The 26995-nt window shown below is 41.9% G+C and overlaps 1 protein-coding gene across 4 annotated transcripts in view; it reads left to right on the forward strand.

The window, feature by feature from the left end:
- Positions 1-13639, forward strand: part of SECA2 (Preprotein translocase SecA family protein) — a 38638-nt gene extending 24999 nt beyond the window's left edge. For 2 of the 4 annotated variants that reach the window (XR_015268454.1, XR_015268455.1), the window contains exons 24-32: positions 4578-4683; positions 9819-9899; positions 11329-11408; positions 11514-11568; positions 11662-11764; positions 11916-11990; positions 12235-12358; positions 12443-12517; positions 12702-13639. Coding sequence is in view for 2 of the 4 variants with exons in the window: in XM_086815804.1 (XP_086671930.1) it covers positions 4578-4683; positions 9819-9899; positions 11329-11408; positions 11514-11568; positions 11662-11764; positions 11916-12087; positions 12235-12358; positions 12443-12517; positions 12702-12866 (961 nt within the window). In the remaining 2 variants the exon portion in view is untranslated. Of the gene's footprint in view, positions 1-4577; positions 4684-9818; positions 9900-11328; positions 11409-11513; positions 11569-11661; positions 11765-11915; positions 12088-12234; positions 12359-12442; positions 12518-12701 lie in introns of all 4 variants that reach the window. The other 2 variants (XM_086815804.1, XM_086815805.1) reach the window with 1 other exon arrangement.
- The last annotated feature ends 13356 nt before the right edge of the window (positions 13640-26995 follow it).

The raw sequence follows: 26995 nt of genomic DNA on the forward strand, positions 1-26995 counted from the left end.
TGTCACTACTGCAAAAAAGCCGGGTCACTATTTGAATGAGTGCAGAAAGTGGCTTGCAAAGGAGAAGAAAAAGGAAAGTGGCATGGCTGTAGATTCTTCTTCATCACCTACAGGGAAAGATGATGTATCAGTAAATCTCGTGTAGGATGAGTGGACTTTCATTACTTGTAGTTATGATGCATCATTGGAGCATATGTCTCTTAGTATCAATGAAAGACATGACACATGGTACTTTGACAGTGGTGCTCCTAAACACATTACCTCACGAAGGGATTTGTTTAAGAAGCTTATGGCTGCCCCTTAAGGTAGGCGGGTAAAATGTGCAAACAATTCTTCTTATCCAGTTTAGGGATTTGTTTAAGAAGCTTATGGCTGCCCCTGACCGGGTAAAATGTGCAAACAAGACTTATGTCTTTCAGATGTATTGTATGTGCCAGGCATTAAGAAGAACTTGCTTTCCGTCTCCTCTTTTGCTAAGAGAGGATATGCAGTCAACTTTGAGGACGACAGATGCATAGTGAAAGGCCATGAAGGTGGCTATGCATTGGTCACTTCCGGCACATTGTACCATTGGTTATATCAACTTGACAGGTTTGACAGGAGAGAGCATGATCCTCATGTGGTTACACTTGCGAATTGTGGCATGCCATGTTTGGGCATGTGAGTTATGGCAGTCTGATGCTATTGCAAAGGCATCAAATGGTGCAAAACATGCCTCATGTAGAACTGCCACCAAAACATGTATGTGAAGGGTGTGCATATTGGGTAAAATGCACATAAATGCTTTCCCAAAAGATGGATCAACTAGGACTGTTCAGAAATTATAGCTTGTGCACAATGATGTGTGTGGTCCTATGCGGACACCATCTATTGGAAAGCATGTATACTTTGTAACCTTTATCGACGACTACTCCAGGTTTGTTTGGGTTTATCCCTTGAAAGCAAAATTTGATGTATTTGCATGTTTTTAGCATTTTGTGGCACAGGTTGAAAATCAAATAGGTTGCAAAGTGCAAAACCTACGTATAGATTGAGGGGGGAATACATGTCCATTGCTTGCAAAGCTTTTATGGCAGAAAAAGGCATAACACATCAATGCACAATGCCATATTCTCCTCAACAAAATGGTGTTGTTGAGAGAAAGAATAGGTCATTGATGCATTATGTCTTTTTTTTTGGATGGAGGCAATCATGTGTGCTACACATGTGTTGAATAGATGCCCTACCAAAGCATTGAAAACCATAACGCCATATGAGGCTTGGCACAAAAGGAAACCTAAAGTTGATCAGTTTAGAGTTTTTGGATGTATTGCTTATACACATGTACCTTAGCAATTGCAAGGTAAGCTTGATGACAATGCCACTAAGTGCATATTTGTGGGTGACAATAGCGGCAGTAAAGGTTACCGTCTCTATAATCCTTCCACGCAAAGGATTTTGGACAGCAGAGACGTGTTTGCTGAAAATTCAAACTAGCCATTGGCTGAATTTTTTGGACATCCACCTTCAGGCCTTTGAAGGACTTCTTCCGTTGGGAATTGATGGCACAAGAGATCAACCATCAACTTTGCCTAATAGACAGCATCTGGGTGCTCAAAATCAGGACCTCATTACACCTCAAAATGGAGAGGAAGCAATGGAGCAAGAGTTGATAGCAACGGAAGAGGCTAGAGTTGTGTCTCGTTGGTTGCTCTGTATCTTACAGGAGAGCAAGCTTTTTCTCAATGGGGATTTGCAAGAAGAAGTTTATGTAAATCAGCCCATTGGTTTTGAGATGCATGGTCATGAAAGCAAAGTATGTAGGCTTCGAAAAGCACTTTATGGTCTCAAGCAAGCTCCCCGAGCTTGGTATGAAAAGATACATACTTATTTGACTAGCCAGGGTTTTTGAAATAGTCCAACAGAAAGAACCCTCTATGTGAAAGAGGATCATGATTCATGGCACTTTGATTATGCTCATTCTTTATGTGGATGACATGTTGCTAACTGGGAATGATAAGGATTTATTGGGACTATACATACAAGATACTTGGATCACAACACATGAGCCACTCTCACACAAATGGCAGTTGCGGGTGTCATTGCGATTCGCACCGCCTGAGGATAGAGACAGGGAGAGACATGGAGATAACTCGTGAGGAGAGGTTATGCACTATATGCCAACATGAGGTCTTGTCAGAGGAGCATTTTATATGTAGGTGCAGTGTATATTATGATATCCAAGGGAGGTTCCACTGTCTCTTCAGAGAGGAGTTTGGGCCCTTATCCAGGATCATGGATTGTCCAGATCAATGGTGCCTAGGCCTCTTCCTCCTAGAGCTTCATCATCACAGAGACTCACTGATTAGAGAGTCAAGACCTCGTGGAAGACATCCACCCCGGCCCTGGGCGACCATCACTTAGTTCTTTCGACCACAAGAGGTGCCACACCAGCCATGGATGACATACCCACAGTCTCATCGAGCCACACATTCTCGAGTGCCCGATCACCTCCCAGACCCCACTTTGGTGTGAATCTAGATGGGACCATGACACTACAATGAGCCCGACGTCCTAGACTCCTTGGGCCTTGCTAGCAACACAGACATCAGCCCCCAACTTGAGGGATCTTGGAGAGACACCAACAGAGCCATCTTCCCATGCCTAGTGGATCTGCAGAGCCTTCTACAGGCTACCCGCATGCTTGATATCCTTGATGGCCCCCTCCTCCTACTGGGGGGTTAGCTCCATAGACTATGATGATGATGATCCCATTTTGGATTCCCAGCTCATAGCTCTAGTCTTTGTTGTCTCTTGTACCATGATGAGATTACATGGACACTATTGTATCACTTTTGGTCTTATAGACCATAGTTGCAATGAAATGCGTTTCATTCATCTGAATGAAACGAAACGTTTCATTGGAATGAAACACGTTTCTTTCATGCTGCCTCTGGGAAAACCTACGTTTTTCAACGTTTTCTATCCAGAGAGCACGTTTTTGGAAAAAAAACGTCTACAGGTGACTGGGAAACTGATTGAAGGAGCTCCTGCCTTGCACAAATCAGCTCCTCTAGTTTACTATTTGTCATAATTCATGCATGATTGCGTCTATTAGGCTTCAACAAGCTCTACTTTGTGTATTTCAGACTTCAGTTTACTGTTTTTGTATCAGCTCAGGATTCAAACTTTTTGTGATCACTTTGAGTGCCATTATCGAGTAGTTGCCATTATTGATGATGAAATCCAGATCTTGATTCTTGATGTTGCTAGTTTATTTATGCCAATTGGTCAGTGATTCAGTTGGGTGCCCACTGTAACTGGGTCACCCAGATTCTTTAGTTTTAGCTTGTAAACATGTTTCAATGTGTAAATGATGCATGTTTAATACTGTTTTGCAGGGAAGGCAACATATTTTTAACATATTATAAACCTGTATATAAATTTTGAGGCTTGTACCCCCCTTTTTTTGTATGAATCGTTTTCTAAACTTTTGGAAAATGAATGAAATGTTTATGAAACGCGTTTCATGAAATGCCTGGCAACTATGTTATAGACCCATTGGGACTTTTGGAGACGTATAATATAACTTTATTTATTTCTTCCTTCCTACATTTAAAGGAGAAGAAGAAGGGAACAAGAGAAGGGAGAAAAATAGTTGAAAGAGAAAAGAAGAATAAAGTGGAGGAAGGGCCTAGGAGGGGAAAAAATAGAGGGAGGAAGAGGAGAGGAAGAGGAAGAAGAGAAAGGAGAAGAAGAGGAGAGGAAGGGTGCTAATGGCGCGTAGCCCACCAACCACGAGGACTCATGACAGGTTCCAAGTTCATATCCCTGCATGTCCCCATTGGTATCTCCATCCACAAGTTGAAAATGCCGGAAGACCATATATACCTCTAGGTGAGTATCAAACCTGGCGACACAAGGATCTACTATTCATGGGAAGGAGGAGGAGAGGAAGGGCTTCAGGAGGTTCGAGGCCTACTGAGGCTTGAGTACTCACAAAGGGCTGGCCATTACAGTGCGCATACAAAGGGCTAGTGGGCTGAGTGCTTGCAAAGGGCTTATAGGTTGCAAATGGTGCGCTTCAATGGCTTATGACAGGTTCCAAGCTCAAATCCCCACAGGTCTCCATTAATATCTCCATCCACAACTGGGAAATGCCTTCAGGTGGGAAGACCAAGTCTGCCTCTAGGTGAGTATCAAGCTTGGCGTATTAGTTTGGTAATGTAGGCAGGGCCTCGTGTTATCACGAAGGGGCACCTACACGCAGTCAGATGCATGGGCCCAAGCTGAGAGTCGCCTTTCTAATTGCATCACTTCCCAGTGGGCACTAATCGGGAGATTATTTGGAGCCTTACTATATGGCAGTTCGGTAGATTTTACTGTCGAGAGGCGCACTTGGGCCTTCCAGGATTGTCAGCTACATATGGTCATATGGCATCCATTTGGAGAAGGAACTAGGGTACATCCATGACTACTTAGTTTTGATGGGAGGGCCGCCATGCATTTAAAACGAGGAAAAGATAAAACAGATTATGCTAAAAACTCATGATTTTTGTTTACTTTTTGATTTCTTTTTTGAATTTTTTGAATTTCAGCTTTGAAGACGAGCTGATACAAAAGACTGTAGACAAGAACATACTTGTATCGAATTGGATTCCTTGGGATACTGCCATTTCTGATTCCAGTTTCCTTGAAAAGCAGGTATAATGCTATCAATTAGTTGATCTTTTATTCATTTTGATTAATTTATAATTTACAATTTTTAAGAAAAAAAATAGTGGTCAAAAAGTTTTCTGCTGGAGGCAGCCTGTTGTCAAAAAGTTTCCAATATTTTATTCCAATTTCTGACTTGCCATTCAACTTTCTTCCAAATCGTTAAAAAATGAAGATAAAATAACGTCACAAGCAATCACTTAGTGGTGATTGCATTTTTGGAACACATCTTGAATGTCTCCATGTGGCCGTTTGCAGCTGCTTCATGGTCAATTGTAGACAATGTACTATCTAGGATAGAATATGCCGTATAAAAGAACCATTTGTGTGTGCACTGTGGTGAAAGATGGGTACTTCATGCATTTGCTGTTGTAGGAAGGGCCATAGCAGAGGAACATGGTGAGAGTACCACTTGGCAGAAGTTGGTGTGACCTTTTTTATGCCTCACATAAAGAAAGAAAGAATTTGTCGACATGTTAAGTTTTGTGTCACCAGCTGGACTCTTCTCTGACGAAACTTCTGGCCTGGATGGGCAACCCAAGCGGTTTGGATGAACCCAAGGACTTGGATGAGTCCACACAGTTGGGCTTGGATGAAGCTGTTCTGTCCTGACAGGCCTAGGATCAGGGCGAGGGGCGTGCACTAAACCAGGATTAGGGTTAAGTCTTGGCTAGGGCAACACAAGGGGTTTGGATGAACCCAAGGACTTCGATGAGTCCACACAGTTGGGTTTGGATGAATCTGTTCTGTCCCAACAGGCCTACGATTACGGCGAGGGGCGTGGATTAGGGTTAAGTTTAACTTGAGATTAGGGTTAAGTCTTAGCTAGGGCGTGGGGATCCGGAGGGTTCACACATGGGTAGCAAGAAGAGGTCTGGATTGGCTAAGAGCTTAGAATTAATAGCCTAGGGATAATAATGGCTAAAAGCTTATAAATAAAACAAGAAAGCTTATAAATCAAACAAGAAAGCTAATAAATAAAGCAAGGGCCAATAATAGCCGGGTTATTACTATATAAGTGAGCTTGGGTCACTTATTAGACAAGAGGTCAAGTAGTTACATTGATGTGTCTGGGAGAACTTGCCTTTATAGCCCCGTCCGAAGCACACCACCGTGAGAAGGAAACTATCACCAGCACCACAACCCAACACAAATACCAATAGAGGGCACCAACACTCCCAGTTGACGTCCCTTGATCCTCAGTTGACACAAATTCACAATTGAACACTTCAACACCCTCCCAACCTCCCTATTCAATCCATCTGCCTGCGTCAACTGTCCTCTCAAGTTAGCTCTCAACTCCAGCCCCTCAGATCTTCCACTAAAAGCCCCTCCTGACCTCAGCTGACTCCCAGCTGACCAAAATAGCTTCCAGCTGCCACAGAATTGGCTATAAACTGCCTCTGAAATCCCCTACAGTCAGAAATCTGTCCTCCAGGCTCCCAGAATGTCCTCCAACATCAGCTAGCCTCAAAACCTTGTATTAGAACCTCTCAGAATCAGACAGCTGCCCTTACTTGACCACTAGCTGACAACAAACTCTCCTGGCTGCCCCAAACAAATCAAATACCAACTGTCCCCAGACCCCTTTCATATTGGAAAATGTGCAGGCTGGTGACATCCTCCCCAGCTTCTTAAAAGTTATCCGCAACTTTAAGCTTCAAGTCATATATCCAAGATATAATCATGTTCCATCAAGTGGGCGAGACGAGACAGTCTCAAAAATCATTTCCTTCCATCTGCTCTCTATTGTTCCACCCACACATGGTAGAAACAATTTTCAAAAGAGCACGTAGGACAAGAGAACACTACACAGGGTATGTAAACCATGAGTTTCATAAGTCCAATGCATCCCAAATAAAGGGAGCCAAAAAGAATAATCCATAAACCTGAGGATGGATCCAAATCCCTAGAAAAGAAGTCAAGGAATCCATAGACCTGTATACCATAATCCTTGTATACCATAACTCTTGCCACATACTCCGTGCTAACCACACCCCTTGGAGTAGAGGTGGAGTTTGCATTTGCGCACATTGGTGGGTCCAAGGGTGGCTCAATAGTCTTGATTTCAAAGACCCTAAGTCGTGATGCTTGTTTTCAAGTACATTTTTTTTTTGGCTTTTTTTTAACACCTACTTAATACTTTTTAATTTTTTGAGATCTTTGCCGAATCTTGATGGAATCTATTTTGTTGCATGCTCTCATTTCTTTTTATGTGTGAAAAGGGAAAATGGATTCCAGGCTTTGCCATGAACCCTTGGTGTTATCCAGATAGCCACTAGGTGCTTATGCAATCTTGTTGGGTGTTGACTTAACCCAAGACGGGATGCTGAGTTAGGCAGTCTTGTGGTTATAGTCATAATCTAGGATGCCTCGGCCGAGTTAGGCAGTCTTGTGGCGATGGTCATATAGACAGCTAGTGGAGCTGATTGCAAGAGCCAGGGGCATGGATTCGGGTGTCAACATGGTGATATCTTTCATCCTTGCCTTTGCGTAGATTAGATTGACTCTCTAGTTGGCCTAAGGTTTGACCTTGGTGTTGAGAGGGGAATTAGGTTGCTTCAAGGCTAGGTTGTAGGGTGGAAAGTTGACCATTCCACCTATGATAATGCTTAATGAAGGTTTTATGTGGAGTGTGCTTTGGTGGTATGGGATGCCATATTGTGTTCTCATGTAGGATCCTCTGAGGCTTCGCGGGTTTCTTGTCTTGGGACACTCTGTGCTTTGGCATAATTAACCTATGGTAAATGTGAGGAGTAGTGTTGGTCTTTGAGGGACAACAAGATACGGAACTTTCTTGGTTGTCTGAGTATGGCATGTTACCTGTAGGGTGATTCCTCACACGCGATGAGGATCGTTGACTTCAAGAGCAAGCCTCCACTAGTCATGACATAGAGAAGGCTTACATGTCCAAAACCAAGGGTAAACCCAATGGGAAAGCAATCAAGTGTACATTTTGCAAGAAGCTAGGACACATTGAAGAGAGATGATACAAGGGGATGGTAAAAGAGCAAGAGAAAAATCATGCCAACCTAGTGGCAAAAGAAGAAGAGGACCCTGAAGATGCACCGGAGTAGTGGGAACGTCTTGAACATTTTGCAAGAAGCTAGGACACATTGAAGAGATGATACAAGGGGATGGTAAAAGAGCAAGAGAAAAATCATGCCAACCTAGTGGCAAAAGAAGAAGAGGACCCTGAAGATGCACCAGAGTAGTGGGAACGTCTTGAACAATACCAGAAAAAGCCTACACTCGAGTGGCTTATCTATTTCTTCTCAGATAGATACTGATCGGGCTTTTTAAACAAATCATTTCCATGTGTGTTGAGAGTCAATAATGTGTTCTCTGCCTAGGATGTCTCCCAAAATCTGATTGTATCTATTTGTGTGCGGATGTTTTTTTGTATCTCCTTTCTTCAAACCTTGTTTTGAGTCAGGGGGGATAGTTCCGGAGGTTGAAGAATCTTATGTGTGGTCAAGCTCCATTTGCAGGCTTGATTGTGATCTATTGTATCACGCCAAGTATAGCCAGTGTGATCTTTTGCATCACGAAGGCTATTCCTCATAATTCTACCTTAACTTTAAAGGGGGGTTTGTTGGGATTTGGAGTCACGTGTGTCTGTCTTGTGTGTGTGTGTGTGTAACTACCCCTAAAGTGTGTAAGTGTGTTTATTGTGTGAACCCACTCTTAGAGTGGCTAGAATAATATCTAGATATTTATGTGTATGACATAAGTGATGATGTCATGTGTTGAACTCCTCCACACTCACACCCCCGTATCCTTTACACCCACTTTGTATCCATGACGATGAGGATGGTCTCTAAATGTCTCTTAATGCACACACGTTTTCTACCATGGCTCCGTTTGAACCTCCATAGCCGTACACCCCTATGTTAACAAGTACAATGCTTTTATAGGCTTAGAGCCTCATCTTATGACTCAAACATACACACTGCAACAGTGGCACATGTACTGAACAGCACTGCTTACTACATACACACACACTTTAGAGATTGCTCACACACATAGGCACACTTACGCATACTAAGGGGTGGTTCACACACATAGAGCTCCAAATCCCAACAAAGTACAAGGCACGACTCGGGGTGAAGGAAGTTTCATGTGTAGAAGGCTTTGATTTCTAGGATACTTTTGTCCCGAGAGCCATCTTGACCACGTTTTCCACATACTTGGCTCTACTAGTGAGCGGAGGAGAGGTGGCCAGTTATGCAGATGGATGTGAAGTCTACTTTTCAGAAATCTCCCTATGGATGGACATTTGGGGGGTTGGGGGGGGATATCAATCCTCCACCCTCGTTTGGGAACTATGGCTAATTCTATGTTCTAAGGTCCCCTTTATGAGGAGAAGCCGTTTTGTGTAAAAGTAGCAGGGACACCTGACAGACTTGTTTTGGACACCGGGATGGCCGTAGGTGGGTGGATGGTTAAGGGACATCATAGCACGAAATTAGGTCACACGCAAGTGATTGATTAGACTGCACTATGGATTTGGGAAGGCTGGGACAATGTCCCAGGGATGTGGGTCCCGTTAGGGGCCAAAATGAGCCTAGAAGCTTCTAGACCTAGATAAGCTTAGAAGCTTCTAGATCTGGAATGCTTCTAGACTTGGAAGGACTTAGAAGCTTCTAACCGTGTCATGGGCACTATATAGAGTTCCCATTAGGCAGCTTTAGGCAAGAGTAGGGGCAGAATATGGTCTGATTTGGGCAATTCTGACAGCCGAATAGACGCCCAAGACATGCCACGATGGTTGGGACACAAGTTGGGCACAATATGAACATGCTCTAGTCAAGAATACAAGCATTTGGAGAGAACGACCAAGCTGTGGATCATGCATGAACCGGATCTAATTGTAGATCCAAGAACCATGGTGCATATTCATGTTTTGGAATATAGAGTAAATTTGGGTTACATCTCGTCTTGTGTGTTTTTGCTAAACAGTAGGGTTAGTGTTAATCTTATTTGCTTCGCATTAATCAGGATCATGCTTCCGCAATGCATGTAACATTATGTTATTTAGTGGCTACAATGTTTGAATAACAACAGTGTAAGGCTTGCATTGGCGATTCTTAATGGGTTTGTCTTGGCAAGTGTGTACCCAGGTGGTAAATATTCAACGCTTCATGGAGAGCCATAATAGCAATATCAGGAAGAGTCTAGTTGACTACGAGGAAGTTTTGGAGGTATGTAAATCGTCATATAGAAGACATGCTTGGGAGCTTCTTGGTTCTTTGATACAGAAAAGTTTCCCTCTTAGATCATACTCAGATGGAACTCTAAATGAGGGCTATTTGTTGAGAGGACTAACTAATTACAAATTGGATTACAAATAGGGCTCGTTAGAGTCTAATGTGCTCGCCCAACCATGTACTTATGTGAAAGCCCATTTCGAATGCCTTTCATGCTCGTTTTTCACCACACTTAATCACTTAAACTTTTGCTGATTTTTCTTGTGGAGTTCCCACACTCTCCTTTGAACCAACTTGCACTACTTGGCCTCTGTAGACCCTCTGGGCTTCAAATTGAGGAACCATCTCTCTCCTTTGAACCAACTAGTAGCCGTGTTGCACCAACTTGCACCACTTGGCCCCTGTAGACCCTCTGGGCTTCAAATTTAGGCACCTTCACCCTGATCTATCCACTAGAAGTAACCTTAACAATGACATTTACATAGTTTGTTGAAATTCCTTTTTATGTCTTTCGATCTATTGCACTAGGGAAAAAAGTTAGGGGTAAGCTTGGAATTCGGCATCCTATTGCACTAGAAAAAAAGTTAGGGGTAAGCTTGGGAGTCGGCATGGCTGCCCATGGTTTTCTTATTGGCAAGGTCTTTCTACTAGGCCATTGTGCAATCAATTCAATCTGTGCCCTACATGGTGATCAAGAAAGGTTACCAAACAAAAAACTATGCACAAAATTGAAATATTTCTGTGCACCAATGCAGTTTGCATGTGAAGTGGGGCATGTTAATAGGCAAGGTTGTCCATCATGGCAAGTGATGTGTGTCACATTCTCACCCATAGAGACTGCATGTGTATTCAGATGCAGGGCCTCTTGAGAGGCGCAGAAGAAAGGACTACAAACTTCGTGGTCCAACATGTTGGATGCCTTCATAGGAGAAGCTTTGTGAAGTTTGCTCTCGTCTTGCACGATCAACACAAGAGTGTGCAGATGTAGGTGCTGAAGGACCTTATGAATGCACTGATAAATGCAGATGCTTTTGTATCCCTTTGGCTTTGACCATCAATGTTTACTAACTCCTTGCTAGGCCAAGAATATCGGTCCTTCCTATGGAAACATTCATGTGCATGTTGGTGGGTGGGTGACGGTGCATACGCATGGTCATGCACATGCACCCAAAAACCCCCAGGAGGAAGGCAAGTGCTTGCGTGTGTGTTTAAGGCTATGTGGCTTACGTACTGTATATGTTCAAGGTTTTCCATCCTCGTACTGTGCACGTATAATATGTGCTGTTTTTCATGTTAGTTAGGCTAATCGATGGTCCTCCTGGCACTGACGGGGTAAACATTTTCATGGTTGCTGTTCGCCTTTCTTTGCTTTCCTTCGTAACATTCGTATCTACGCTAAGTCAGATGACCTCTTATTACACAGGTACAAAGAAAGCACGTTTACAACTTGAGACAGCTATTTCTAAATTCTGATATGGATTCATGCCGCCAACACTTGTACCAGTAAGCAGTATAATTTGCTTCTGCAAAGTGAAATAACTTAATCAGGATACTGAATGCACTAGCATGGTCTATGGGTAAGTGTTTTAAAATAGTATCCCTACTCAGATACATGCAGGCGGTTGCAGACGAGCTGGTCATTCCTCAACTTATTCCAAGTAAGGTATGCCTTTGTTTCGCTATAGTAGATGTATGCCTTTGCATGCATGGTGGGAGCATTTGATGCTATGCTCATCGTTTAAGTGATTGATTGCAGCATCCCAAGACATGGAACATCAAGAAGATTCTGCAAGATGTACAAGAGCTCATAGATAAAGTCTCAGAGGAACATAATGGCCCCCTTTTTAAACTTCCTTCAGGTAAGTGAACCTGCAAACACGTGATGACACCTTGGGGTGGATGTTTGCAGGAAGTTGTCATGCAAATGCTATGTAAATTCGAAAGGAAAATCATGGGGTGCTTATTAGCAAGCAGACAGTTGAGCACGTTTTTTGTTTGTATTTTTAACAGAAGCCACTCTCATTACATCTCTCACCCAACTTGGAAGTGCCAAGAAGACAACCATTGATGCACCCTCTTTACCAGGTTTGCCGATAACACCATCACATCTGTTTGATGGACCACGGTCCAAAGCTTATGCAGTGAAGCGGTGGTTCCGTTTGACTTCAGATGTTTCTTTCAAGTGCGTATTCTCTTTATCCAGCTTGGCATGACAGCAATTGATTGATCAACGGTCGTACATAGAATGGATGGCTTCAGTTTGATGGAATGTGATAGTTTTGTAGCTAGCCTTTTCTACTGTTTCTTATATGTCACACATGCCTTGCAGAAACCAGAAGTACGAGAGAGAGACCGTCATGCTGTGCAGGTACTTTGGAGAGATGCTGATTGGCATATATCGAGAGAAATTGTTTATTTCAGACTTATCTCCAAAGGACATAGAGCAAACAGAGGTAGTGAAGATATAAACCTCTCATTAATCCACCATCGTAACATAAATCTCTTATTCATGGTGACTGTGATTCTTTATTGCACAGAGATTGCTGGCTATTTCCGCACTGGACATGTTTTGGAGGGAGCATTTGATTAACATGAGCCGACTACGTAGTGCGGTAAGTGCTGTATTTGCCATGCGTGTGCGTGCACACGGGTGGCATGCAGGTGGTGTTTTGGTGTGTGTGTGTGTGTGTGTGTGTGTGTGTGTGTGTGTTAGGGGGGGTGGTTGGTGGTGGTGGTGGTGGTTTGAAAATAAGCATCATTGGCAGAAATTTGAGTGTGTGCTTTTGAGTTGCTCAGGTTAATGTTAGAAGCTTTGGGAACATGAACCCATTGGAAGAGTACAAGATAGAAAGCCTCCGTTTCTTCATATCCATGCTCAGTTCATTTCGCCGTCTCACTGTGGAGTCATTGCTTCGGCCATGGCATGTTGAGATGCTTGATGCAGTGAAAGAACATGCATAAGTGTTACTGATATCATAAAGGCATATTTGAGTATATAGTGCTGCCAGTACAGATGACGGTGGCATGGGGACTCTCAACGCCTAAGATGCATTACCCTTCCATTAGCTATTGAACAGTAATGGTGGCAATGTCACACAAAGCAGTCCATCTTGGAGGTGCATGTCTGGTGATGCATGTACTTTCTACCTGCATTGTACAAGATGCATATTTGAGTATATAGTGGTGCCAGTACAGATGATGGTGGCATGGGGACTCTCAATGCCTAAGATGCATCACCCTTCCATTAGCTCTTGAACAGTAATGGAGGCATTGTCACACAAAGCAGTCCATCTTGGAGGCGCATGTGCCATCAATACAGGCAATACTGGTGATGCATGTACTCTGTACCTGCACTTTACAAGGCGATCTCTCCAGCAGCTATGAGAAAATATGGGAGCTTTACCTGTTACCAAAAAAATTGCAAAGAAGAGACGCACAACCGCTCTGTATATCAAGTGTGTTCTGGAGAGTACTTTGTATATAATATATGGAGCATCTTTATACACAGGTGCATGAAGGAAAGAATGTATATGCCACGTCAAGTGGTGGTCTAACTGCCAACTTTGTTCAATTTTTGTCGTAAAGTAGAGCAATTACCTGGCTTCTAAGAAGCCATCAAGTAACCTATTTGACAGGTACAGGCACATATTCTCCTTTTCTTGTAGATATGGACTGCTCAAGGTTCACAACTACGAAACTTAATATGGGAAATGTTTGATGGTGCTTCAGTGAAAGTTATCTGCTTAGATGGATGGCAATAATGGTATACTTGGGGAGAAACTTAATATGGGAAATGTTTGATTATGCTTCAGTGAAAATTATCGGCTTAGATGGATGGGAATAATGGTATACTTGGGAACCTGGCTAACATTTGGCCATGTTCATGGTCTGTTCTGACGTTTGGCAAAGTCCAACATCGGTGTGTAAACAGCCGAAAGATGTGGTGGAAGTCTTATGCTTACCCAAGCCCCAAAGAATGCATAGCAAAAAGAAAGAAATAAGTAATAAACCTGCTTTTGAACCACATTAAGTGAGGTAGTAGTTGAACGAGGGAAGAGTTCTTTGAAAAAAGTATCAAGGAAACCAATGCAAATGCTTGAAGGTTTTTTTCAGGTAAGGAAAATTGAAGGGCAATTATATATTAAAAAAGCAAAAGCATCAGTACCGTAGCAATGGGTGAGGCACATAATTACTTCTTTTGCTTCAAAAAAAAAAACTAGTACGCATGGCTAGGTGTCTTGCTTACAAGTTGGGTCTTATAGCTAGAAAACTAGGGCCAGTTGGTGGTAGTGTATAGTTAAGGTGTGTGCATTTATCAATAAAGTCCCTCCTGTTGGACATGATTAAAAGCTTAGCATCTCTTCTCGCCAAACTGTTTATGTTGAAGGCAAGTAGCTGCTGTCAAGTGTGGGGAAGCACATGGTAAATTCTATCTAGTTAATTGAAATAGCTTATTTGTAGAGTATTTGATACCCATGCCCTCTTATATTAGAAACAATTTTACCTCTTGCCTTTACCTTTTGGCATGGGCAATCTTGAGTTCATAAGAAGCTTGTTTGATTACTTCCCTAGCCACTAGCTAGGGCAACTAAACCTAGGAGAAAGCTTATAAACAGTCTTGTGTTCTTCTTTCTATGAATCCTTCCAAAAAATAACTAATGGTAGCAGGAAAGCGCCTTCATGACTTGGTATCATTTATTGTTTCACATGAAGTTCAACATTTATGCCAATAGAAAATCTTTTACAGTAAATCATAAAGTCAGTAAGCATTTTCCATACTAAATAAAAATCGGTGCCCAAAAAGAGAACTGATTCTTTCTTACTTCAGGGGAATGGAGTTCCCTTGCATTGACCATTTCAGCTTAAATATTCTCTCTGAGATTAAGAATCCCATGTGCACAGCTTTCAAACACGATTGAATACATAGCTTCTTATGTTTTGCACAAAAAAATAGGTTTGAAGGAGAAGCTATGCTATGACATTCCTAACTGCAAATTGTACCATAGAAAGGGTAATGGGTGCTTGAAATGTAAGACTTAAAGTATGGTGTATGAATCTTCCAAGCATGCATTAGAACTTCTAGTGACAGTTTCCAATTTGAAATGTTATATCTTTTCTTTCAAATTTTTGAAACTGTTTTTGTAAGATTGAAATATTCAAATGACAAGTTGAGACTTGAAGGTGTTTCCTTCAAGTTTTTTTTGGGAAGTATTTGGATGCATAATTATATTTATATTAGAATAGAAGTCAATTTGTCCTTGGATCTCGTATAGGCCTTTGAACCCTAGTTGTTGACATCATTGATGAACTAACACACATGGTACTTTCACACATAATTCCAGCTTGAGTACAGTTCTTTCAAAACCACCTTCTATGGTTTGATAAAGAAACATACATTGATAGTTGCTCATCTCCTGTGCAACAAAGAGGAAGATGAAAGGGGCGAAGGGGAGACAACCCTGACAAACTGATTTGGAAATTGGAAATTTATCCCCTTTGGCTCCTTGAATGAGGACCTGGCAGTGGGCGACATAATAAAGCGCTAGGACTCCTCGAATCTAGCTAGTCGTGACAATCTCGTCTGAAGCATGGCGCTCTCAATGAAAGCCTAATCTACTTTGTGTCATAGGGGTGAGGGGACATGTCCATAGAAGTCCTCTAGAGAACCGTGTGGCAATGGAATGCACTCATGGAGGACCTAATGTTGGAAGAAAAAAAACCCAATAATATTAAATCACAAAATGACACTTGCATGTATAGAGTAAGAAAATTGTATACACTAAGATTGGGTCCAATTTGCTCGGACACAAGAGTGAGCTCACGCATCCTCTTAGTGGCTTTTAATTCATATTACTTGAAATAGTTTGTGGGGCTCAAAGAAGCAGCTTTACTTTACGTCCATGTCCATCTCAAGCAAAAAATAGCTTTTAGATTTACATACATGTCTTTACTTTACATGCATGCCTATCTACTCAAAATTAGAATATCCTTTTAATTAAATAAATATTTATAACCTTTTGTTAATCCCATTTTGGATTAATAAAGATGCTCCTCCCATTGAGGACATTAATAAGTGTTATGTAACGATACTATAAATGTTGTACATTATGAGATATTGGCTAGCCAAGGCTTTAGTTAGTAAGTTTTGGACGCCCAAGCCTGAATAAGGGCCAATTGTATATAAGATGCTTTCTCATAATGAAAAGACACAATCTCTCTTTGTGCTATAAGCGCTCTTGTCTTGTCTTGCATTAGATTCCTTTTGCTAGGCACGGCCTTTCTGGATTCATTGGGCAGGGAAATCAAACTCCAAACCACTTAAAAATCATTCTGTTGGCTCGACAAACTCGTGAAAGTGTAGGAAAGCATTTCATGGCGTGAGATGCAATTACATTTTATGGCATGACATCCTATTCGCTAGCATCGAAAATCTCAGGGTTGCCTCTTATCCTAACTAAAGATAGTCTATCTTATCTTGACATGACTGACACAAGGAAATTGAAAAAATCTTATCTCGTGAAATGGGTGCAGCTCATGACATGAAATGCATTTACATCTCATGACGTGAGATAGAACTGCCATTTCACGACGTGAGACAGGTCGAATTGACGGAGCGAAGGATTGTCAGATCAGGAGCAAGAGAGTCATAAGTGTACTATAGTAATCTCGCTGAAGCTGAGCGAGAGGCAAGGAAGGCGATGGCTCGAAAATAGGATGATGACGACAATGAGCCAGCAGACCTGCACCTAGTGTCATTTCAAAACTTACACCATCGATGAAGGTAGTCTAACTAATAGCCAAAAGATTAAAGGCGAATGGCCAATTTATGTCCTACGATGGACCAACAGAAGTTAAGGAGGTAGACATTGCTGAGCTAGGGGAGGATCCCAAACCTGTCTACATTGCTAATGACTTGACTGTTGGCTGAAGAAGAGGAGCTCATTGCTCTCTTGAAAGCGTTCAAGGATTGTTTTTCTTGGAAGTATATTGAAATGAACGGTGTACAAGCGGAGGTGGTTCAACACACTATTCTGATCATGGAGGGATCGAGACCATCCAGGTAGAAATCTTACCAGATGAATCCTAAATATACAGCTATTGTAAAGGAGGAAATTGATAAGCTCATAGGTGTGGATTTCATCTACGAGATTAAGCACACAGATTGGCTGTCTCACCAATCGTGATTGTGCCAAAAAAGAATGGGAAGATTAGAGTGTGTGTTGATGTCAGAAATGTCAATGCAGGTACCAGGAAAGACCAGTATCCATTACCATATACGGAGCATGTATTAGAACATGTAGCAGGTGACAAAGCTTACTGCTTCTTAGATGGTTTTTTGGAATACAACCAAGTGTCCATTGCGCCAGAAGACTAACACAATGTGGGGAAACTATGCTTATAAGGTTATGCCTTTTGGCCTCACGAATGCCCCTGCAACATTCCAACGATTGATGTGCACGACTTTCAAGGACTAGTTGCAAGAGTGGCTTGAGGTATTCATTGATGGACTGACCATCTGGCTTACTTAAGGAAGGTGTTTAAGAGATGTCGATTGTATTGCATATCCTTCAAAATGTAAATTTTGGGTCAAGCACAGTGTTATATTGGGACACATTATGGCTAAGAATGGTATTTTCACCCGATGAGGGCAAGGTGAAGTTGATTATACCACCACCAAAAAAACTTCAAGTGTATACAACAATTTATGGGACATGTTGGGTTCTATTAAAGATTCAGCAGACCATTGTATAGACTGCTTATGAGTCTTTGAATGGACTGAAGAGTGCCAACAAGCATATGATCAGTTGAAAATGGCATTGACTAGTGCGTCGCTTTTGAGACCACCCAAATGGGACTTTGTATTCCATCATGTGCACATTGATGCATCAAATTTTTCTATAGGGCACGTATTGGCATAACCTGGGGAATTCAAATTGGATTACCTAGTTTTGCCAGTTGACAACTAGCTGATGCATAAATCAACTATATCAAAACTGAACGTGAAGGGTTGGTCATGGTATATGCATGGCTTGTTGGCCAACAAGTTTGTATTTTTGTGGATCATAAAGCCTTGTTGTATTTGGAGAACAAACCACGAGAAGGATCACACGTTGGTTACTCTTACTCTTGGAATTCGATTTTACGATATCGGTAAGGAAAGGATCACAACATGTTTTGGTAGACCATAAGCCAAGGCTTCCAAACAACGGAGAACCTGTAAACTGGTGTAGATGATGAACTTCCAGATACATGTCGTTTCAAGATCGATATGGTACTTGAGTGGAGTGAGGAAATATCCAAGTACCTAGCTTATGGTTCGGCCCTTGAACAAGGAAAAGATGCGTCGGCATATTAAGTTTGCTGCACTAACTAATTGTGCGAGAACTATATAAGCTAGGTAAGATTGATATGCTTAGAAGATATGTGTGCAAGAAGATGAATTTGTTACAATATGGGAAGAAGCACACTCGGGAATAGTCGGAGGACATTTTGCTGGAGAAGTTACAGCTCGCAAGGTTCTTCAAGAAGAACTATGGTGGCGTACATTGTTCATAGATGCTGATGTGTCAGGGGGACTTGCCTCTATGGCTTGTATAAACAAACCACTGTAGGGAGGAAACAACCACCTAGCACCACAACACCAACAAAACACCAAATCAAGGTACCAATCCACTTAGCTGATGTCCCCTGTCCTTCAGTGAACATATAAAAGCTCTTAAGAACCCTCAAGGTGGTCCAGCTGACTCCACCAACTGTCTTCCCAGGTTAGTCCTAACCTCCAATAGCTTAGATCTTCACTTAAAACCCCTTAGCTCAACTTAGCTGACCACCAACTGACCAAAAACACTCCCAGTTGACACAAATTATTTTGTTGTTGATTGGAAATTGAGTTAAACAAAGCTGCTGTGCTGACCCCAGTTAGAATTATGTCTACCAAGCTTCCTCAAAGTTCCTCTAGCCTCAGCTGTCTTCAAAAACTTGCTTCAGAACCTCACAGAACTTGCCAACACACCCCTATTGACTCCCTACTGAGACTGAGATCTGTCATACGTACCTCTTCTGACTTAGTTCCGAGTCAAACCTCAACACTCCAGTGTCTACTGACACATCCAATCCCTTAAAAACTACAAATCCCACTAGGGCTCAACCCCACAGACCCTAAGCTGACAGCAGCTGATTGCATGTTGACCGTAGAACTCTTTCCCCTTCAATTCTGCAAATCTGACTACTTCTGATCCAACTGAAACTCTGACAATCAGACCAAAACCTAAAACTCTCCGCTTCAACCCAAAGAGGTCATATCTACCCTTGTATACCCTCAACTGTCTCCTTCTGATACTCAGCTAACCCAAACTAACACTTAGCTGACGTGACACCTAGACCACCCTTAGCTAAATTCTTGTATGAGCAAATCAGATCTGCCCACTAGAGTCAGTCTGAGTGACCGGGGTTTGCATTTCATCAATGAGGTGATTGAACATTTATGGAGATGTTAGTAATAACAAGAAAATCAGGAGAATCTAGGGTAAAGGAATCAACCTCTAACAAAGCTCACCACTCAAGAGGACTACCGCAAGGGCACTATATGTCCCCAACAAGGAAATAGTGGATTCCAAAGTCCCAGATCAAGCCTCAAGGCTTTTATGATAATGTCAACACCTCAAAGGTGTCAAAGTTGCATAATAGGGTTATAAGCAAGGGCCAAGAAAACAAACCCATGGAGAGGAAGCAGCATCATAGACGAGCTCGAGCATCATCAAGCATTCAAAAGAGGTGGGAAGAAAAGACATACTAGTTGGCCAGGGATACTATTAACAAGGAGCCTTGCAAGTATGGTTACCAAAGGAAAGAAAAGCATTAAGTTCAAGGTTTACCTCAAAAAGAAAAGAAGAGAGACAAGGGAACAAGTAGAATCAAGACCCAGCTATATCATGTGTCAAGGCAGCACCGTGATCAGTTTGGAGGAAGAAAGCAATTAATCCAAATAGACAAGAGAGTGCAACACCTACAGTACCAACGTCACCCACTAGGGAGATCAAGTAGGGCCAAGATCTAGGAAAAGGTAAAACAAAAGCGGACCCACATGCACAAGAAGAGCAATAGTTTCACGAAGATTCTATAGATGTTCTCCTCCATTGGGGATGAGGGGAAACTAAGGAGTTCTTATTAAGAGACTAAGGTTATGTAAAAGGGGAGGAGAAGGGGGTGTGTGTGAATGGACTTATGGTCCACTAGCTCACCTATTTAAAGGTAGAGCTAGAAGGCATTGTATGGAGCAAGAAGCTTAGTTGTATTTTAAGCAACTTAATAAGCAAGATTTTTTCTTGTATTTTGGGTCTCTCTCCTCCACATATTTGATCTAGCATGAGCACCACGAAATTCTAACATGGTATCTAGAGCTTGGAAAGATTAGGTCATTTTTGTTGTGTAGAATTGGTCAATTTTATTTCTTTTTCTTTTGTGGAGCCCTACCAGTGGAGGAGCTCTAGCAACTCGTGGAGGCAAGATCTCGGCGTGCTATCAACTAGGAAGATGAAGAAGACTCCTGTGCTCAGCCTCGTACCATGAATTGTGAGGTTCACTCTCAGGACTGAGCCCTGACGTGACGGTGGCTCTGAGGGAGCACGTGAAGGTGGCTGTGAGGGTGTGCGTGAGTGTGTCTGACCCTAAATGCTAAACCATAAGCTTCACCATCTTAATCTCCTTTTTTATGCAACATCCTTGGCTTGATTAAGGGTTGTTGCACTCTCATAAGCCTTTCTCTTTCTACTTAAGCCAAAACATCACGAATTTTTGGTTTTCTTCTTCTTCATAAATCAGCCCATTACTCTCTAGTAATCTCCTTCAATATCCAATGTCAAAGGACAACACCCAAATTAAGAAGTTCTCAGGAGAGGGCTTCCACACTTGGCAAGTCCTTGTCAAGTACAAGATGATGTCCAAAGGTTTTTGGCCATTCATCTCCGGCACTAAGGTTATTGATCGAACTAAGGCTTAAGATATTGAAGATTATGAGAGGGCGCAAGCCATCATCATGCTTCATCTTGAGATGAGGCTCTCATTCACCATGTGGACCAGCTTTCGACTGCAAAGGAGAAATGGGATGAGCTTGACAAGCTCTATGGAGCTCGTGGTAAAAATTCCAAGATCTCACTTAAAATTAAATTTTTCAGCGTGGAACTCAAAGAGGGAGACGGCATTCGATCCTTCATCTCTCACTTGAAGGGCCTTATGGCTCAACTTGCATCACTGAATGCGAGAATGGATGAAGATGATGTAGTGGCTGTTTTGCTAAAAGCAGTCAAGAAGGTGTACCCCACCTTAGTCAGTCACTCACCACCCTGACGGATATACCTAATCCCACCCTTGAAGGAGTCATTCAATCTTGTCTTGATAAAGAAAAGAGGCCAAAGGGAGGAGCTGAATCTTCAAATGCAATAACTTCATCGAATATCGAACAAGCTTTGTCACATCAAGTGATCAAAGTAAGATGTGTCCATTGCAAAAAGGTGGGTCATTTGGCAAATAATTGTTGGATCAAATATCCCAACAAAATGAAATGTAACAAGTGTAAACAAACGGGACATATCACTTCTAAATGTCCTAACAAAGAGTCAGAGGCTAACTTTGTATCAGCCTCTAACTCCACTGAGAAATTGTTTTAAATCTCAATGTAACAACACCTATATTCCTAACCTTGTACGCCTAATGTTATAAAGGCATCCTATGTCCAATACCACCTATTCCAATTTTTTTTCATAGTTGGTATTGAGGGGGGGTATTAAGAGACTAAGGTTATGTAAAAGGGGAGGAGAAGGGTGTGTGTGTGAATGGACTTATGGTCCACTAGCTCACCTATTTAAAGGTGGAGCTAGAAGGCATTGTATGGAGCAAGAAGCTTAGTTGTATTTTGAGTAACTTAATAAGCAAGATTTTTTCTTGTATTTTGGATCTCTCTCCTCCACATATTTGATCTAGCATGAGCACCACGAAATTCTAACAGTTCTCATTCTGAACTAAGGTGTCTACAACAACAAATATAGACAAGCTCCAAGGTTCCAACTTGGTTCCCCCAGAAATAATAAAACAAGGGGACGGTGACAAAGGATGATTACCTGAATACCAAGGAAACAACTTCAATTCTCAATGGTGGGTACAAGGTATAGGGTTAAGCATTTCACGCTGTGAAATTTCTAAACCTTCTCACACCGTGAAATAGGTTTGTAAGTTTCATGAGCTCAATATCTATTCCTCTGCATGCATATTTTTGGGACTTGGACTGAATGAGCATATAGGACCATCTAGGGTATCACCAATTGCATGCATAAGGGAAACAGCAGATTGCAACCATCTTGTATAAAATCATCATTGACACTCATCTTGTCTAAACAAAAAGTCTAAAAGAATACAAGACTAATCACCTCATAGTTCATGCTGTGAAACACATTACACCTGCTATTTCATGGGCACACTCCATGCATATAAGTTTTATGCTCATCCCTTTAATCCACTTCTCATCATGTATTTCACACACACAAGGGGTAAATTCACAACTTCAAGAAGTGACCTTTTCACGACGTGAAGCATTTCTGCTATTTCATGCCATCATAGTTTCACGTCGTGAAATCCATGACAAACTCGTGAAATGCAGAATGTCCTACTAACTCACTAACACATGTTTTGGGAGATTTTGAGTTCCTACCAGCCAACAAAGGTTGTTGCTCTCATGATTTTGTTTCAGATGGCTTCCAAATCCACCAAAGGAGACTCCGACCTTGGTTATAAAGAAACCCTTGCTGTTCTCACTCAAGCAAGCACCACCGGATCTCTTGCGACAAAGAAGAAGAAGAAGACAAAGCCAAATCCTATGCTGGAGTCACCGGAAGGAAAGAAGAGAGGGCATCGAGGAATTAAAATCACTTATCTCGGCCCCTATGCCAAGGACCTGGATAGGACACTGATCCAAGAGGACGTCCACATAGAGCAAGGGTACCTCATCTTCCAATATCACAGCCCAGAATGCCTCAAGATTTTGGAGGATATAGATGTGCAGTACACAAGCTAGAGAAAATGGGATGGGAAGGATGGCCGAGGTACTCCCGAGAACCTTCAATCAGGCCTTATGTGCATAATACCTCAAGACATATGACAAAAACACAAAGAGAGGAACCATCACCAAGCCCGATGGTTCCAAGGAGTAGATCCATATCACAAAAGATATGATCAGAGAAGCCCTCCATTTGCCACCTCTAGTCGCAACACATCTCCACCACATTGATCAAATGTAGGTAGAAGATATGTTGAAGAAGATATGGGACATAGTACGACAACATGAAGGAAGAAGTGGATGAGAGAGCCTTCCATACGATTCTTCAAATCAAGCCAGTGGAAGGTACAACTGAATTTCCCTTCACAAGAAGTTCCCCTACTTGTGACAACCACGATGGATGCCACATTAGGAGTAGAAACCACCAACTTCACAGAGTAGTTACCCTTGGGATCATGGAACCAGAAATAACCGAATCTATACTCCAAACCCCCCCTTCTAGCTTGATCGCCTTAGTATTCAAAAACCTCTCACCTCTGCATGATACAATACTCCCAGATCTTCACCCATCAGCTAAAAAGAGAGAGCAAATAGAAAAGGAGGAGCACGCCAGCCCACAAGGAGATGTCATTAAGGACATCGAGGAAGCCACCTTAGTACCTCAAGAGCCTGATCTAGAGGAACAAGAGAAAGAAACAAAAAAGCAGAAAAGGCAAGAAGAGAGTCCCAACCCCAGCAAAAGAAGAAGCCTTGAGTTTGAAAATCTCCAAGGAGCAAGGTCATGCTTAGAGTAGCTAGACATGCCAAAAGATGCATATACAATCCTAGAAGAAAGCTTGGAAGGGATGGACCAGCTGCTCTAGCTCTAGCTTCCGGAAATAGAAGGCTCCGCCTCTACCTAGCACACATATATAGTCACAAGAATAGTGAGTGTGGCGATGCCACCTAATTATTAAAAGACTAAGGTCATGTAAAAGGATAGAATAAGGATGTGTGTGTGTGAATGGACTTATGGTCCACTAGCTCACCTATTTAAAGGTGGAGCTAGAAGGCATTTTGTGTGTTCAAAGGCCAAGTTGTATGCATAAGCAACTTAATAAACAAGATTTGTTCTTGTATTTTGTGGGTCTCTCTCCTCCACTTATCTTGATCTAGCATAAGCACCATGTTTTCTCAACATGGTATCTAGAACTTGGGTAGATTAGGTCACATTTTGTGTGGTGTAGGCTAGGTTATCCACATCTCACTTCTTGTGGAGATGAACCCCCAGCCAGTGGAGGCCTTCTAGCAAATGTATCTTGGAGTGCTCTCAACTAGGAAGTTGAAGATCATCCCTGGGCGCTTAGATTTGTACAACTAATTGTTGGATTACACCTCTCTCAGCCGCGCCATTGCACTTTGAGCAGGCCGGCGCGCACGATTTCTGCTGCGCTGTTTGTTGTTGTACAACAATATGCACCTTGTGGGCAATCTCAAGCCACACAAGCTTAGGGCTTTTGAAGCCCTAAGTCTCAAGGGTCTACATTCAAGAAATCAACCCTAATGGCGGCGTGAATCGTGCGTGGGAGTCGAAAAACCAGGCTGCTTCTGTGTTCTACCATGAAAGCTTCTTCAAAAGCTTGATAATAGTGTTCTTAAACACCAATAGTGTTAATTAACACTAATGATGCAACTAATCCAGCAAAGGGGAGCCATTTCAGAGTGTTTCTAAACACTAAGAGTGTTCTTAAACACTAATGGTGAATCTAATCACCAATGCAAGTGTCATTAGATGCTAAAAATATGCTCTTAATAAGCACTAATAGTGTTGCTAAACACTAATGGTGATCTTAATCACCAAACAAAGTGTTCTTTGACACTAATGAAGCTTATCTCCATCAGAATTAGTGGTTGGGCACAAACCCTAAGTGCTAAACCATAAGCTTCATCATCTTAATCTCTTTTTATGCAACATTATTGGCTTGATTAAGGGTTGTTGCACTCTCATAAGCCATTCTCTTTCTACTTAAGCCAAAACATCACAAATTTTTTGATTTTCTTCTTCATAAATCAGCCCATTACACTTTTTTAATCTCCCTTCAATACCCAATGTCAAAGGAAAACACCCAAATTAAGAAGTTCTCAGGAGAGGGCTTCCACACTTAGCAAGTTCTTGTCAAGTACAAGATGATGTCCAAAGGTTTTTGGCCATTCATCTCCGGCACTAAGATTAGTGATCGAAATAAGGTTGAAGATATTGAAGATGATGAGAGGGCACAAGCCATCATCATGCTCCATCTTGATGAGGCTCTTATTCACCATGTGGACCAGCTTCCAACTGCAAAGGAGAAATGGGATGAGCTTGACAAGCTCTACGGAGCTCGTGGGGTAAGAATTCCAAGATCTCACTTAAAATTGAATTTTTCAGCTTGGAGCTCAAAGAGGGAGACGACATTGGAGCCTTTATCTCTCACTTGAAGGGCCTTATGGCTCAACTTGCATCAATGAATGCGAGAATGGATGAAGATGATGCAGTGGCTGTTTTGTTAAAAGCACTCAAGAAAGTGTACCCCACCTTAGTCACACCACCCTGAAGAACATCCTTATCCCACCCTTGAAGGAGTCATTCAATCTTGTCTTGATGAAGAAAAGAGGCCAAAGGGAGGAGCTAAATCTTCAAATGCATCGACTCCATTGAATATTGAACAAGCTTTGTCACATCAAGTGAGCAAAGTAAGGTGTGTCCATTGCAAAAAGGTGGGTCATTTGGCAAATAATTGTTGGATCAAATATCCCAACAAGATGAAATGTAACAAGTGTAAACAAATAGGGCATATCACTTCTAAATGTCCTAATAACAAAGAGTCAGTCTCTAACTTTGTATCAGTCTCTAACTCCACTGAGAAATTGTTTTAAATCTCAATGTAACAACACCTATATTCCTAACCTTATATGCTTAATGTTATAAAGGCAACCTATATCCAATACCACCTATTCTAATTTTTTTCATAGTTGGTATTGAGGGGGGGTATTAAAAGACTAAGGTCATGTAAAAGGGTAGAAGAAGGGTGTGTGTGTGAATGGACTTATGGTCCACTAGCTCACCTATTTAAAGGTGGAGCTAGAAGGCATTTTGTGTGTTTAAAGGCCAAGTTGTATGCATAAGCAACTTAATAAACAAGATTTGTTCTTGTATTTGTGGGTCTCTCTCCTCCACTTATCTTGATCTAGCATAAGCACCACGTTTTCTCAACACTAATGATCACACAGCTACTGCACAACAGAAATTTAGAGTTATGGAAGCAAATCAGAGCCACCACTAGCCAAGTGCGACCTAACGACCACGGATCTACTGCACAACAGACATCTAGAGCTATGGAAGCAAGTCAGAGCCACCACCAGCCAAGTGCAAGCACCAAAAGACTGACTAGCTCGCTGTAGTAGAAGCCACACACAAGGAAGCAATTGGAAGAAGTTTAAAGACTGCAGAGGACCAAGAAACAAAGTTGACAGTATTGGAAGAGAATAATAAGCTACTGAGCAAGACAATAAAGAGAACGCACAAGGAGAATGAAACACTCAACACTCAGGTAGAACAGGTTAAAGAATAGCTCCAAAATGAAGTGGCACACAATAAAGAGAAAGAGAGCAGCACAAACAACAACTGAAGGAAGTACATGCCACCTTCAACGCTAAAGAACATCACACAAGTTAAAGAACAATATCTCCAAAATGAAGTGGCACACAATAAAGAGAAAGAAGAGAATCACAAAGAACTGAAGGAAGCACATGCCACCTTCAACGCTAAAGAAGAGGGGTATACCATGCAGATACGCGAGCTAAAAGAAGAGAAGGCTGCCTCTCAACATAAGGTAACTAGCTTGCAATCCGAATGCGAACTACACAAAGCACATGCAAAAAAGATAAAGGAGCTAAATGAGGCTATTACACCAAATGAGGCTGCTTCAGGATAGACATGGCTGATAGTATCCTCTTCAGATTCTGAAATTCCTCTTGACAGGATCCGGACCAGACATATTATGCATCCTTCATTGTTAGGTAT

This window comes from Cibotium barometz, chromosome 21 (genome assembly GCF_041138505.1).
Source record: "Cibotium barometz isolate CiBa-2024 chromosome 21, ASM4113850v1, whole genome shotgun sequence".
Classification (NCBI taxonomy): domain Eukaryota; kingdom Viridiplantae; phylum Streptophyta; class Polypodiopsida; order Cyatheales; family Cibotiaceae; genus Cibotium; species Cibotium barometz.